Raw genomic sequence first — 16,364 nt, 5'->3', positions numbered from 1 at the left:
AAGAGCTCTGCCAGCAGCTCTGACCTGGGAATAAGGCAGGATTCTATAGCTCCAAAATCACTGATGGAGGTGAGAAAACTACACCAGAGTGATTGATGGTCCTCTGCAGAGCTGAACCCTGCATCACAAGGGCTCCCTGTGTAGAACAGTGTGCTGGTCTGAGCCTAGCTGGGGTATGTTGGTGAGAATTAGGTTCTAGGCTGTGAAAAGGAGCCAGTGGTGCTGGCTGCTGCACTCAGAGGCTGGCTGAGGAGGATAAGAACAAGAACACAAACACAGGTAACAGAGATGCTCTCTGGCTTTTGGGCTGAGGAGTTGCTGTCTGTGTGACTAACCCCTCTGCTTCCTAACCCCCCTGACTGACCCTCCAAACTCACCTTGAACGTAAGGCAAAGTCTGGGGTAAGGGAGAGGGGTGGGAAGGAGGTGGAAGGGTGGTTGGGAGCCCCTCCTGGGGACTCTGGCTTCTGGGAGGGCTGCTGTGTTTCTGTGTCACTTTCAACTTGCATATTTCTGCACACAGCTCCCTGTGTTGTAAATACCTGCTTGCATCTTCTGCTCAGCTCTAAGGATAAAGCTTCATTCAATTTCCAGCTCGGCTGAGTCTAGCCTGGGTGATTTGCACAAGTGTGGGGGCACAGGTAACACCCAGACCATCACAAACAGCATGGCAGAGGATGAGTGTGTGATATTCCTCACACTTTTCTAGGTCTCCTCCTTTATAAGTAGGGATGAGACACAAAGCAACTTTGATCTGTTTTGAAAGGAAATCCTATATTCTGCCCAGCCCAACCTGCCCAACCAACCAGACCATGGCACTAAGTGCCCCAGCCAGGCTTGGCTTCAACACCTCCAGCCACAGCCACTCCACCACCTCCCTGGGCAGCCCATTCCAATGCCAATCACTCTCTCTGACAACAACTTCCTAACAACATCCAGCCTGAACCTGCCCTGGCACAACTTGAGGCTGTGTCCCCTTCTTCTGTTGCTGCTTGCCTGGCAGCAGAGCCCAACCCCACCTGGCTACAGCCTCACTTCAGGCAGCTGCAGACAGCAATGAGCTCTACCCTGAGCCTCCTCTTCTGCAGGCTGCACACCCCCAGCTCCCTCAGCCTCTCCTCACAGGGCTGTTTCACTGTCACTTTTGTTGTTTAGTTGGGTTTGGCACGTGTCAAACATTAGCTTTAATTATGGCCTGGAATTATGATGATCAAAATCACACCCAGAGTGCTGTGGGTTTTTTCCCCCCTGCTTGAGGGGATCAGCAACACAACCCTGAGGAGCTGCTTTCTTCCATCAGTGGAGAGGCCACAAGACAAAAGCCCTGGGGTGAAATTGCTACACCTTAGCAACAGTCAACTCACAGAACCACAGACACATGCAGGTTGGCAATGCCCCTCAGGAGCACCAAGTCCAACCTAGAACCCCTACTCACAAAGATTCACCTTAAACCATATCCCAAACCACATCCAAACCATCCTTAAACACATCCAGGATGGGTGACTCCACCTCCTCCCTGGGTAACCTGTGCCAGAGTCTCACCACCCTCACTGCAAAGAGCCCTTTCCTAACATCCAGTTTCCATCTCCTCTCTGCCAGTTCAAACCCATTCCCTCTCATCCTGTCATTACAAGACACTGGCAATAGTCCCTCCCCAGCCCTTCTGCAGCCCCCTTCAGATCCTGCAAGGCCACTCCAAGGTCTCCTCTAAGCCTTCTCTTTTGCAGGCTGCAGAGCCCCAACTCTCTCAGCCTGTCCTCATAGCTCCAGAACTGCACCCAGGACTGCAGGTGGGGTGTGAGGAGAGCAGAGCCAAGGGGCAGAATCCCCTCCCTTGCCCTGTGCCCACACTGCTCTTGCTGCAGCCCAGCACAGGGTTGTGTCTGGGCTGCATTCACACTGCAGGCTCCTGTGGAGCTTTTCACCACCCTAGACCCCCAGGCCCTTGTCCTCAGGGCTGCTCTCCAGCCACCCATGTTCTTCTTCAAAGATCAGCTACCACATTGCCTCTGAAGCATCCTTAGTGTTCATGACCCCAGCTGAAGTAGATGTTCCAAATGGTACAGTTGGAGCCTTCAGCTTGGATCACACTCTGCAGAACCTTTCTTTTCCTGAAAAGTCTCTCAATTGCCAAATGTTCTTAGAGGAAGATCAACCAGGCCAAACTAACTGTTACAACCACCCCATTCTCTGGAGAGAACAGCAGCTCTGTTTGAAGATCACCTTCTAAAGACACTCTGCTGATCTTTTTCATCTTTGCTTGATTTGGAAAGCAAAATGTAGCTCAAAAAAATTATTTTCTCTGCATTTTGTCCCAAATTGTCTACCTGGGACAATTAAAAGGTTGACTCTGTCAGACATGCAGAGTGATGGAAGTGTTTTGGTACTTCAAACATTTCTTCAGGGCAGAAATATTAGGGTGAAATGAAAACCAATAAGTTGTTGTCAGGCAGCCCCTAAAATCCTAATGATCCAGGACAAAGCCTTTTTGCCATCAGAGGCAGAACTGATGAATTGCTGCATTAAGCTGAGATGGGATTCACATCATTTTCTGTCATCATCAACTCTAAACTTCACTGGATTTTGAAACTCAGGTGCAACAGCTCCCAGGGCTTTAACCTTGACATTTCACATGCTCTTGATGAAGCTTAAGAGCCTGTGTCAATGCTTATAAAAAAGGTATAAATATTCAGAGAATGCCAGCAAATTCATTTGGTTAGAAAAGAGGCACACAGGTGAAGCTCTCACTCTGCACATTCAGCCTGAGCCTTACTCCAACAAAAAATAAATCCTCTTTGCTTACCTGACTGGGTTCATAAACAGCCCAGGCAAGCAGCAGCAGAACAAGGGGACACAGCCTCAAGCTGTGCCAGGGCAGGTCTAGGCTGGATGTTAGGAGGAAGTTCTTGGCAGAGAGAGTGATTGGCACTGGAATGGGCTGCCCAGGGAGGTGGTGGAGTGGCTGTGGCTGGAGGTGTTGAAGCCAAGCCTGGCTGGGGCACTTAGTGCCATGGTCTGGTTGCTTGGCCAGGGCTGGGTGCTAGGTTGGACTGGCTGAGCTTGGAGGTCTCTCCCAACCTGGCTGATTCTATGATTCTCTGATTGTCTCTAAATACCCTTAACAAGAAGTATATATGGTAGACATTTAACAAGTACCTAAAACCAACCAGACACCTATTGTCCAGCTTTGGCAGGGAGGTTGGACTCAAGGATCTCTGGAGCTCCTTTCCAACCCCTAGCACTCTGTGCTTCACAGTAAGAAATAAGCTGGGGCTGTCTGATTGCTGATCCCAAGCTTTGTGGAGCAGGAGAGGAGGCAGCTCAATGATTGAATGGAACAAACAGCCAAGAAGATGCACTCTAAACAGTTTCCAAGGTAACTGACTTTGAGGTTGGAATCCATAAATGTGGGCACAAACAGGTTTCCAGCTCTGAGATGGATAACTGTCAATGCAAAACAAAGACCTAAGAGAGGGCAGATGAATGAAGGAGCATGAAAAATAGTCCTTAATGAAAACAATTAGCTGAAGAGTCACATTGACAAAAGCTCCTAGGCAGGAGTGGTTTCAGAAGAAGAAATTCTTTCCCTTGCCTTATGTGCACATTCAGAACTGCCTTTTAAGAAGCAGTTCTGTTATTGAATAATGTGCCCTCTCTTAACCTTCTTGCTTCAACTGTGTCCTGGTTGACTATCAGTAAATTGAGAAGATTGTAAATTGAGAAGAAATATTTCTGCCAGGTTTCAGGTACTTCATCACAGTCATAATCAGCACCCAGCAGGTTTAGAATCATCGGATCAGGCAGGGTTGGAAGGGACCACAAGGATCAGCCAGTTCCAACCCCTCTGCCATGGGCAGGGACACCTCACACTAGAGCAGGCTGCACACAGCCTCATCCAGCTTGGCCTGAAACACCTCCAGGGATGAGGCTTCCACCACCTCCCTGGGCACCCCCTTCCAGGCTCTCACCACCCTCATGCTGAACAACTTCCTAACATCCAGTCTCAATCTCCCCATTTCCAGCTTTGCTACATTCCCTCCAGTCCTATCACCTCCTGACATCCCAAAAAGTCCCTCCCCAGCTTTCTTGTAGCCCTCTTAAGATACTGAAAGGCCACAAAAAGGTCATCTGGGAGCTTCTCCTCTCCATACTGAACAGCCCCAACTGCCTCAGTCTCTCCTGATTTAGCCCACAGGATGACTGGATACTACTCTAGGCTTTAATGTAGAGAGAGAGAGGCATAAGAAATACTGACAAAAGGCCCATAAAAGCCTCTGCAATTCATCTGCAGTGCAAGGGCCAACCACAGGTAATGTCCATAATCAGTCAGAGAACCTCACAACAATGGGAAAAGCAAAGCTCATGCCTTAAAAAGAGAACAATTGCTCACAGTTAATTGTAGGGGAGGGAAACTTTATCTAACCAGATATCAGTCAGCTAATGCTAAGTCAAACCCAGCTGACAGAAGGCTTTGTGGTGCAGGCTTTGTCCTGTGTGTGAACAGCAGCTAGAGTGACAGGAGAGCAAGAAAGCTGAGTGAAGACATACTCTACAGGCTACACATCTTCCAGCCTCAGTCTGTCAGACACTGCCAGACTGCTTTAAGCATGTGAGATACAGAGAGCAGGCAGAGAATAGCCTGAAAGTGAGCAATTTGCTAAGGGAAAAAAGGCGATGGGGGTGAGCACCTAACAGCTGCCACTCAGAATTAAACGATGCTAGGAGGATACTTCCCCCACAGTGGATGGAAGAAAGTCTAACAGGGCTGTACAACTCTTCAGCCTGCACTTCTGCATATCAGTAGGAAGGACTGGGCTCAGAAGGAAGGAAGAGAAAGGAGAAGAGGTCGAGAATAAATGACCCATCAGGGTACAGAGGGAAAATTGCAAACTCTCCCCACTTCAGAGAGAGCAGTCAGGGAGAGGAAATGTCACCTTCAGCCTCTGGATGTTCTGTAACCTGTTAGCTGACCCCCATGACAGAGCACACAGCATTCTCTTCCCAGCCCCAACATCAGAGCCACAGTTTTATTTCATGGTGGCTGGGAGAAATGGAGAAAATTCCTGATTTGGAATTCTCCAGCAAAGTCTTCCTTGCATCCTGCAGCCTTTTCTCCTCCCACACATGTAGCAAAAAAAGAGTAGGAACTTAGCTTCTCTCTCTTTGGCATAAGACTTTGCTTCCTCCTAGGATGGCCTTCCCAGACAATGCAGGGAGAGAGACACTGACTGCTTAGAAAGAAAATATGGGAAAGGGAGGGCAGAGAAGACAAGGAAAAAAGTCCCTCCCATGGTCTCTGCTGAGATTGGTCCTCAGAAGGAGGGAAAAACCAAACCTGTAATTACACCTTCCATTTTCAAAGGACTAAACAAACAGAAACCATTCCTAACATCACCCACTGAGTATATAAATACCATCCCCACTCTGGTAATAGAGAAACTGAAGTGAAGAAAAGGCATTAAGTGGCCTGAAGCTGAAATCAAATCATTTGATAAACAGGGGTTGAACTGAAAAATGTTGGACTCCAGGCTCAAACTAACTGAAGGGAGGATGCAGTGAGGTAGGAATTGTCCCTTCTCCCTAGTAGCCAGTGATACAGCAAGAGGAAATGGCCTCAGTTTGCACCAGGGCAGGTTTAGGTTGGGATTAGGAACAATTCCTTTGCTGCAAGAGTGGTTAGGGATTGGCACAGGCTGCCCAGGGAGGTGGTGGAGTCCCCATCCCTGGAGGTGTTCAAGCATGTGTGGGCATGGCTTGCTGGGTTGACAGCTGGGCTGATCTCAGAGGTCATTTCCAACCTTAACAAGACTGTGACTCTAGGTCGAAGCAACAGAAGAAGCAGGGTAAGCTACTGCAATGGCTCACGCAGTTCTTCTACCCAGACAGCAAACCCCAAGTGCTGATAGAGCTGTACATGTGCTGACTCTAAGTCAGGAGGCTTTCCCTTGCAGGATAAACCATCTTCTCCTGATCAACCCTTTTCACATCCTGTTAGGAAGAGCTACACTGATGAGCAGGTAGTGATGGCTGTTACTACAGCCTGGCTGCCATTCACTGCTCCCCTCTCAGAAGCAGAAAGTGTGCACTGAAGCCAAAGGAAGCATAAGGCAAGTCCAGGCCCCAGCACATCACCAACTGCTTGTGGAACGAAGCTCAGAGGACTTTGCAAAAATTCTGTCCCTGTGCAGATCTACTTTGCCCCAGTGACACCCACAAACACTTTCTTAACAGAATCCTTAATGAAGTGCATAATAAACACCTTCCAGAGTCAAAGTCTGGTTATGAGCAGGCTGTGAGTGCAGGCTGAAGGTAAAGATGCAGTTCAATGTGTAGCACATGCTGGTGCTTTTCTGCCGGAGCTCGCAGCTGTGGGCTCTTTTGCTGCAGTGCAGGTTGTTCTTTCACTCTTCTTTACCTCAACACATCATGTAACAGCCCAGATGGGCTAAAATCCTCTGTTACAACTAAAACTGGAAAGAGGCAGGTCTAAACTCTACCATGATGAAATTGCCCTGATAGGGTCTATCTGACCAGGTGTGTGAACAGTTGGAACAAGTTGACAGCAGGGATGAGACGAGACTGTGTTCCTGGAGCCCTTGGCGTGGCCACAGTCAGGGCTGGCTGCAGAATGGTGACTGGGAGAGATTCCCTGCACCATTTCCAGAACAAAGCCAGCAGGTGAGCAATGTGCAAAGCCTGATCTTAGCTTCCAAGCTACCCAGCCTCCTCCCACGCCAGGAGCCATCCGGTTCCCTCTTGCCAAGTCCTCCCTGGAGGCACAATCTGTCTGACCCTTTGCAATTCTTCCAGACCTTACCTTCACTGACAGCCTTGCAGCTTTTATATCACTGTCAAACTTTCCTCTTTTTACATCTGAATTCTGAGAGCTGCAAAGCTTACCCATGCTTTCATAGACCCATGTCTACTACCCCTGGTACAGCAGCAAAACCAGTGGCTACACTGATAAGCATTTCTACTACCAAACTAAAAGGAGACTCAGGTGCCTTGCAGAGAGCTTGGAGGGCTCACATCTCACTATAAAGCAGGACTCTTTCAAGCAGCACAAATGCTTCTGAAGGTCACATAAAACACTTCTCTAATCCAACAAAATCTGAAGACATAATCTGGTCTGATCTCCTACTAATCACTCCCTTCGTAGTTTCTTCCTGACTCTGTTTCCTGATCCCTCTTATTTTGGCAAGGTAGCTACTGAAACATAATGATGCAACTTTTGTCCTGAGAAAGATGTGACATAAAAATCACTGCCAGTCCAGAAAGATCTGGCTACGTGCATGCCATGCTCTCATGTCTCTCCCTAGACTCACTCCTGTCAGAAACAAGATGCTGAGCTAAGTGATCCGGTGGTGGCCACCCTTACAATTGCTACATTTCAGCCACTCGCTGGGAGTTGCTCTAAATTAGAGGTATCCAGAGGTGAGGAGTTTTGCTTGTTCTGATGTCACAACTACAAAAGCATGGAGCATATTCCTAGGTTTATGTCATTTCACCTCAGCAGACAAACATTTTCATGCCTTGCTAGGACAACACTGCAAAGCTGATATGTTTGAGAAGCTAAAGAGCCAATAGAATTGGGCTCTCCTGGATCTCCTTTAGCCAGAAACAAACCTTCACTTCAGTACATGTTCTCCTAAGCAATGAGAGGATCATCACAGGCAAAAAGCAACTTACAGTGTGGCCACAAAAGGTGAAGTTATTGATGTGGATCTCCAGTGCTGGCAAACAAACTCACGATTGGCATAACCTGAGGATAACAGCAGCCACAAGCCACATTCTCAACTTCCATATGGCCAGCCAGCATGGCTGGAGCTCTGGAGTGCTCAGGCAATCTCTTGCTAACAAAGTGCTGTTGGGAGCCACGAGCAGCCAGCTGTCATGATTTACACTGTGTTTGGCACAGGACCAGCTCCAGGGACAGCAAGTTGCTGCTGTTCCTTTGGGGAGCTGCTGCGGGTCTATGCGAGGAGCCACCAAAGCAAAGCTCACACGTACACTAAAGCTGCTGCTCTGGAAGCAGGGGGGTTTATGAAGCATCTAATGAAAATCATAGTCCAACACACCTATCCTTGGCTTACTTTTTCTCTTACAAAGCAGTTCCTCCCTAGGAGCAGAACCCTACACTTGCCCGTGTTGGATTTCATGAGGCTCTCCTCAGCCCAGCTCTCCAGCCCATCCCAGGTCACACTGGGTGACAGCAGAGCCTTCTGGTGTGTCAGCCTCTCCTCCCAGCTCTGTGTCATCCCCCACATGCCATGATGAGAAGCTCAGGCAGGCAGGCAGAAATAACTGCACTAAACATAATATACAACCATAGAACCATGATTCTATACACTGTTTAGTGCAGTTATTTCTGCCCTAAACATTATATGCTCCTCTACAGTAAGACCTGGGGAAGGGTAAGCTCTTTTCCCTTACAGCATTCCCATCTTAATTAGCTTTTAATTATATCATACATCTTCATTTATGATCTTTAAAATGTATAGTTATTATCATTTGATCTGACATTTTGTCTTCTTTAGTGAAGGAATTCCATCTTCAAGACATCCTTTATGGACAGGCTGCACTGTAAGAGGAAACAGCTTTAAACCCAGGAACTTCAGACTCAGGAGAGAGCAGGCAGTTGTTTGAGAACCATTTACTTGTGCCAGTGGACAGGAAGCAGCACAGGCTGGAGCTCCAACAATTGCTTTATCTGGTGTTAGAACAAGCCATTGCCAACACTTTCCCTGGCATTCCCATTGTGTCATTATGTCCCTTGCTGGGATTACTGAGCTCATCTATCTGCTGCCACACTCACGAGACAGCTGAGGAATGGCAGAGAGGAACACTGCAGGAAGAGCCAGCTAACAATCTAGCACCCAGCAAACACTCTGCAGAGGGACTGTTTCCAAAGGCCTGCAGTAGGGGTGCTGGAGCACTAGAACAGGTTGCCCAGGGAGGTAGTTGAGGCCTCATCCCTGGAGATACTCAAGATTACGCTCGATAGGGCTCTGAGCAACTTGATCTAGTGGAGGATGCTCCTGCTGACTGCAGGGGGATTGGACTAGATGGCCTTTGGAGGTCCCTTTCAATTCAAACCATTCCATGATGCTACTGATTAACACCATCCTGGATGTATGAACTAATGGAGCATCAACAGAGGTGACAGGTTAGGTGTGGTCACAAAGACTGTTGGTGTCATTTCATGTTGAACTCATGAAGCATGAGACCAAGCTTTGGGGTGTAAAGGGAATTCTCCCTCTCCGAGGTGCAAGGGATCAGCCAAGACAGATGCAGCCAAGAATGGAGGTGCTGCATGTGCTGCATACAGAAAGAGACAAAAGCTCCAGGCAAGTCTTAAGGAAGTGCTGCTTTGCTACCAGCATTGCAATGTGCTCCCAAACCGTTCACTGTGGAAGTGGCAGCTGCTTGAATGATTCCTTTACCAGAAAGGTTGAGGCAGAGAAATGGTAGCTGCATTGTAAAACCAAGTGCTAAGGCCTCAAAAAGGGATTGCTTCAGTTCTTAGCCTGGCTTATGCATTTGTTCTGTGATTAAATCCTCCTAAAAATGGATCAGGCAGGAAAAATACTCCCTGAATAAGTCCAGATAGAAGTTTCTCCAGCACAGGTCAGATTAATTCCTACCAACAGTCTACTTCCCATCACTTCTTTTCAGGGATGTGTGCTAGTTTGAAGCTAGCTGGGATATTTTAGTGAGAAGAATTAGATCCTAGGCTGTGAAAAGGAACCCATGGTGCTGGCTGCTGCACTCAGAGGCTTGCTGGGATGCATAAAACCAAGAATGTAAATATAGATAACAGAGTTGCTCTCTGGCTCTGGCTGCCTCCCTTCTCTCCCTAACCTGCTGTCTGTGTGACTAATTCCTCTGCTTCCTAACCCCCCTGCCTGATACTCCAAACTCACCTTGAATGTAAGGCAAAGTCTGGGGTAAGGTAGAGGGGTGGAAAGGAGGTGGAAGGGTGGTTGGGACCCCTCCTGAGGACTCAGGTTTCTGGGAGAGCTGCTGTGTTTCTGTATCACCTTTAACTTGCACATTGCTGTCTATAGCTGTATGTATTGTAACCATCTGCTTGTATCTTATGCTAAGCTGTGAATATAAAGCTCCATTCTAATTTCCAGCTCAGCTGAGTCTACTCTGGGTGATTTCATAAGAGGGGGGAGGCAGGTAACACCCAAACCATCACAGGATGCAACTGGAGGCAACCATCAGCTCCAGCAGGAAGGCTTCTTAATGATCTTGTTTGTTGTAACTAACTGGGTACTTCCACTGCGTGGTGATAGGAGCAATTCAGCACCCTAACAGCTACATGCAGTGAGTCACAGCAATGAGCAAAACTGCTGCTTTGTATTTTAATAGATATGGGTTTAATCACCTTATTTTTCTTATTATTTTGACCCTTTTGGGGGGTTGTTTTGCCTGTTTTGCTTTTAGGAAATGAAATCTCTTTAAATGATGGACAAAAAAAAAAAAAAAACCCTCCTGGATCATTTACAGATATTAAGGCAGGGGAATTAAACTCTGCAGATGTGCTGCAGCAATTATTGAACATAACTGCTTAAGTAATTACTGTGTTAAATACATTACTCAAATAGGCAGAATACAAATTAAAGCTCCCCTGGCTGGTCTGGAATTCATAGCTTGCTCTGAAGTGCTAATTTTGTCTTTTCTTTGTTCCTTGTTTTCTTTTCTTAACAAAACCCCTTAATGTTCATTGTTCTCTGCCTCTTCTGCTTTCACATCATGCCAAGGAGGAGGGGGGGAAGATACCTGCTCAAGTTACTAAACAGAAAGAGATTAAGGGAGACTAACTAGAAACAAAACTCATGTTTAGCACAGGACGAGCAGGATGCAGAACCAAGTGGTGTAGAATGGTTTCTATCCTGCATGCAACTCTCTGAGCAAAAGAGAGGCAGAAAACTTGCACTCGTTAAAATGGGTAACAAGGAATTGTTTGAGATAGAACATACATATCCCAGCAGAGCACTTCAGGTGTGTGAAGTGCCTCCTTCCTCTTCTCTTAGAATGCTAACCTGATCATCTATTAGCTCCTTCATTCACAACAATCCCCACTGGATGTCACAACAATCCACATTGGATGTCACAACAATCCACATTGGATGCCACAACAATCCCCATTGGATGTCACAACAATCCACATTGGATGCCACAACAACCCACATTGGATGCCACAACAATCCACATTGGATGTCACAACAATCCACATTGGATGTCACAACAATCCACATTGGATGCCACAACAATCCACATTGGATGTCACAACAATCCCCACTGGATGTCACAACAATCCACATTGGTTGTCACAACAATCCACATTGGTTGCCACAACTATCCACATTGGATGCCACAACAATTCACTTTGGATGTCACAACAATCCACATTGGTTGTCACAACAATCCACATTGGATGCCACAACAATCCACATTGGTTGTCACAACAATCCACATTGGATGCCACAACAATCCACATTGGTTGCCACAACTATCCACATTGGATGCCACAACAATTCACTTTGGATGTCACAACAATCCACATTGGTTGTCACAACTATCCACATTGGATGTCACAACAATCCACATTAGATGCCACAACAATCCACATTGGTTGTCACAACAATCCACATTGGATGTCACAACAACCCACATTGGATGTCACAACAATCCACATTGGATGCCACAACAATCCACATTGGATGTCACAACAATCCACATTGGATGTCACAACAATCCACACTGGATGTCACAACAATTCACTTTGGATGTCACAACAATCCACATTGGATGTCTTAAATGGTATGGGCTGGAATTCTTTCCAGGGAGGGTGGTGAGATGCTACAACAGGTTGTCCAGGGAAGCTGTGGATGCTCCCTCCCTGAAAGTGTTCAAGGCCAGGCTGGATGAGGCCTTGGCTGAATTAGTGTCGTGGAAGATGTCCCTGCCTCTGGCTGGGGAGTTTGGGCTAGATGATCCTTAGGGTCCTTTACAACCCAAACCAACCCAAATCTAAGATTTCTTTCCCCTCTGAGCGTCTTCTTAATAAATCCAGGTGCTCTTTCTAATACCTTTTCTACAAACTGAGCCTCCAGCTAAAACCAAACTACAACAGCACTGCTGCCACTGCAGCAGCAAGGAAAGATGCTCCTTGTTTCCAGATCAGCCCCAGGATGAATGTTAGACCCCTACAATGACTCAGGAGCAGCACTGAACTGTTGAAAAGAGCCAAACCAACATTGATGAGTAACATCAGCAGCAAACTTTGTTAGGAAACTAAGGGAAGTGCTGACTGCAGGGACAGGTGGCAATGGAGGACTTAAATGCTGTGTTTTGGCTAAAGCAGCAATTAGCTCCCTAAGTTATCTGTGGAACAGATGGTGTTTGGGAGGAGAAATGATGGATATATCATTTCATTGGAGTAATTTTAGATAGGTAGATTTGGGAGGAGCACCACAAAAATGTAATGCAATCAGAAATCAGCTCCTCTTAAAACTGGAATGCTGTGGAATAAATCCAGGATTACTTCCTTCAGCACTTCTGACAAGGAAAACACACTTTGTTCTGACTGCTAATTGGACAATGCATTTAAGACCACATATTAATATGGGATGGTAATGTTAACCATATGGTAACCAGCAAAAAATAAGGTAACAGTTCTGGGCAGCTAGAAAAGAGTAGAAGAACAACTTCCTCCTGACATCCAGCCTAGACCTCCCCTGGCACAACTTGAGACTCTGTCCCCTTCTTCTGTTGCTGCTTGCCTGGGAGAAGAGCCCAACCCCACCTGGCTACAATCTCCCTTCAGGTAGTTGTAGACAGCAATGAGGTCACCTCTGAGCCTCCTCTTCTCCAGGCTAAACAAGTCCAGCTCCCTCAGCCTCTCCTCACAGGGTTTGTGTTCCAGGCCTTTCACTATCCTTGTTGCCCTTCTCTGGACACCTTCCAGCACCTCAACATCTCTCTTGAACTGAGAACTGAACCTTAGAGTTGTCTCCTTTATTGCCTGAGAACAAGATAACTGAGCCTACCCAATCGATTTTGAGAAGCACAACAAAGCACCACACACCCAAACCACAGTGCACTGCAGCTCCAGTGTGCTGCTGAAATTCAGGCTTCCTCAGTTTCAGGAGCCTGGTTCAACAAGCCAGGTTGTAGTGTGGTCTGATCACAGATGGTTTTCAGGGATAGAAAGGAAAGGGATCAGCTGAGAGCTAATTCTGAGAGCAGCTTTTGGAGCAGATCTAATAAATCTTATTCAGTACTTCCTGTAACCTTTAGTCTGAAAGTGGAAGGAGAAACATTCACATAGAATTAAACATAATTGTTTTGAAAGGGTTGCTCTGGCTCTGGCTGGCCTGTTATAAATAGAGCATCAGGAAAGAAAAGCTGCCAGAAAATTGAAGCATCTAAGGAAGAAGCAAGTAAAAAAAGAGAGATTTTTGCCTTGAAGCTGCTTGTTTGTACTATAATGCATAACAGGTAACCCTTGTTCAATAGCCCCTTACTCAGGACACAAGTGCTTTCCAGTCACCCTGCCCATCCTTTCCAGAGAACAGGTGAAAAAGCAGCTGTGCACCCTCAGAAAAGCAGGGAATCCTTCCCTTAACTTCAGCCTGGTGAGAACCCCACCTGGAGCACTGCACTCAGCTCTGCTGCTGCCAGCGTTGAGCTGCACGAGTCTCAAAGTGGCCATGAAGAGGATCAGAGCTGAAGGATCTCCCCTGTGACACAGCACTGCTCAGGCCACACCTTGAGTGCTGTGTCCAGTTCTGGGCCACTCAATTTAAGAGAGATGCTGAAGTACAGGAAGGTGTCCACAGGAGGGCAGCAAGGCTGGGGAGGGGCCTGGAGCACAGCCCTGTGAGGAGAGGCTGAGGGAGCTGGGGGTGTGCAGCCTGCAGCAGAGGAGGCTCAGGGCAGACCTCATTGCTCTCTACAACTACCTGAAGGGAGGCTGTAGCCAGGTGGGGTTGGGCTCTGCTGCCAGGCAGCCAGCAACAGAAGAAGGGGACACAGCCTCAAGCTGTGCCAGGGGAGGTCTAGGCTGGATGTTAGGAGGAAGTTGTTGTCAGAGAGAGTGATTGGCATTGGAATGGGCTGCCCAGGGAGGTGGTGGAGTGGCTGTGGCTGGAGGTGTTGAAGCCAAGCCTGGCTGGGGCACTTAGTGCCATGGTCTGGTTGGTTGGATAGGGCTGGGTGCTAGGTTGGACTGGCTGAGCTTGGAGCTCTCTTCCAACCTGCTTGATTAATGATTCTATGTTTCCCTGTTGCTGGGTCATTGGGGTGGGATTTTTTAATGCCCTTTTTTGATGGTCTGTTGGCACATTCAGTTTCTGATAGCTGTTTGGTACTGTACAGCTGCCTCCTGAACAGAGCAGCTCCACACTTAGCCAATACCAAGCATGCACAAACCTCACTGCATTAACACAGAGCCGAGGAAGTAAGCAGAAGAGCTGGAGGCAAGCAAGCTGCTAAGACCCCAGATGGCCCATGCAAAGAAGGGAAAAAAAAGCCACCTAAATCTTTCCATGAGAGGAAGATATTTGGAGATGTGAAAGCTGACTGACTGCCTGCTGCAGGAAACGGTACCCAGCTAATCGCATTAGCATGTGGGATTCCACCGCAAAGGGCAGCCCTTGTCACCACATGGAGATTAAATCACTGATGCTTCAGAGCATCCACAGCCTCATCATCTCAGCTGCTGAATGGCAGGGATGCTAATTCAGGGCTTTGTGCCTTTTATGAATTGCAGCAAGCAGCCAATTCCACTTAGACTTTAACTATTTCAGTTGCACCTTTAGCGCTTCAGCGCCCGGGACACTGGAGACAAGCAAGTGCAGGAGAGTGAAACTCCACTGAGCAACCAAAAACACCCACACAGCAGGAGGCACTTTCACTGGTCTGGTGGTTAGCCACTAATTGAGTTGGGAGTCTCTGGAGTTGACACAGAAATGTTGGAGGTGCTGGTAGAGAGGAGCTGAAGATGACCCAGCAGTGTGCCCAGGTGGGCAGCAGAGCCAATGGCATCCTGGGCTGGCTCAGGAGCAGTGTGGCCAGCAGGACAAGGGAGGTTCTTCTGCCCCTGTGCTCAGCACTGCTCAGGCCACACCTTGAGTGCTGTGTCCAGTTCTGGGGCCCTCAATTCAAGAGAGATGTTGAGGAGCTGGAAGGTGTCCAGAGAAGGGCAGCAAGGCTGGGGAGGGGCCTGGAGCACAGCCCTGTGAGGAGAGGCTGAGGGAGCTGGGGGTGTGCAGCCTGCAGCAGAGGAGGCTCAGGGCTGACCTCATTGCTGTCTACAACTACCTGAAGGGAGGCTGTAGCCAGGTGGGGTTGGGCTCTGCTGCCAGGCAAGCAGCAACAGAAGAAGGGGACACAGTCTGAAGCTGTGCCAGGGCAGGTTGAGGCTGGATGTTAGGAGGAAGTTGTTGGCAGAGAGAGTGATTGGCACTGGAATGGGCTGCCCAGGGAGGTGGTGGAGCTGCCATCCCTGGAGGTGTTGAAGCCAAGCCTGGCTGGGGCACTTAGTGCCATGGTCTGGTTGGTTGGATAGGGCTGGGTGCTAGGTTGGACTGGCTGAGCTTGGAGGTCTCTTCCAACCTGGTTGATTCTTTGATTCTCTTCTGTGGTTCTCTGTGCTCCCACCCTGCTTTCCCACTTAGGAAGGCACAATACTCAGTGCTTTTTATAAGAGAGATGTAAGTGAACTAAAGAATATCCAAGGGGTATCACTGCCTGATTACAGGAGCAGATGTTAGACCAGCTGAAGAGCCCTCAGTGCACTCACAGGCAAACCTGACCCTGAATCTCAGTGCACGCAGTGGGTATGGTTGCCCGAGTCAATCACCTGAGCAGGGACAGAAGGATTCATAAAATGGTTGGGGAAGAGACCTCTGAAGATCATCAAGGCCAACCCCCCCACCAAAGCAAGCAGCACCTAGGGCAGGTCACACAGGAACATATCCAAATGGGTCTTGAGGGTCTCCAAAGTCTCTCTGGGCAGCCTGCTCTACGGCTCCATCACCCTGACAGCAAAGAAGCTTTCCTCACCTTAAGGTTGGACTTCTTGGGTTCCAGTTTGTATCCATTGCTCCTTGTTCTATCAGAGCACACCACAGAAAAGAGCCTGGCCCCCTCTTCTTGCCCCCACCCTTCAGAGACACATAAACACTGATCAGATCCCCTCTCAGGCTGCTCTTCTCCAGGCTCAACACCCCCAGGGCTCTCAGGCTTTCATCATCAGACTGATGTTCCACCCTGTCATCCTCACAGCCCCCACTGGACACTCTCCAGTATCTCCCTGTCCACGATGAATAGCATTGGAACAGAGCAGCA

At 48.1% G+C, this 16,364-nt stretch overlaps 1 protein-coding gene across 5 annotated transcripts in view; it reads right to left on the bottom strand.

The window, feature by feature from the left end:
- The window catches only part of GRIK2 (glutamate ionotropic receptor kainate type subunit 2), a 240,358-nt gene that overhangs the window by 45,095 nt on the left and 178,899 nt on the right, over nucleotides 1–16,364 (bottom strand). The window contains exon 15 of one of the 5 annotated variants that reach the window (XM_064170074.1): nucleotides 8,516–8,580. The exons of the other annotated variants lie outside the window; for them this stretch is intronic. Within the exon in view, the coding sequence (XP_064026144.1) occupies nucleotides 8,533–8,580 (48 nt within the window). The 3' untranslated portion in view covers nucleotides 8,516–8,532. Of the gene's footprint in view, nucleotides 1–8,515; nucleotides 8,581–16,364 lie in introns of those variants that run through there. 5 annotated transcript variants of the gene reach the window in all.

This window comes from Pogoniulus pusillus, chromosome 33, assembly GCF_015220805.1.
Source record: "Pogoniulus pusillus isolate bPogPus1 chromosome 33, bPogPus1.pri, whole genome shotgun sequence".
In the NCBI taxonomy this organism is placed as follows: Eukaryota; Metazoa; Chordata; class Aves; order Piciformes; family Lybiidae; genus Pogoniulus; species Pogoniulus pusillus.
The sequence above is the reverse complement of the archived record's forward strand: the minus strand, read 5'-3'. Positions and strand labels throughout refer to the sequence as shown.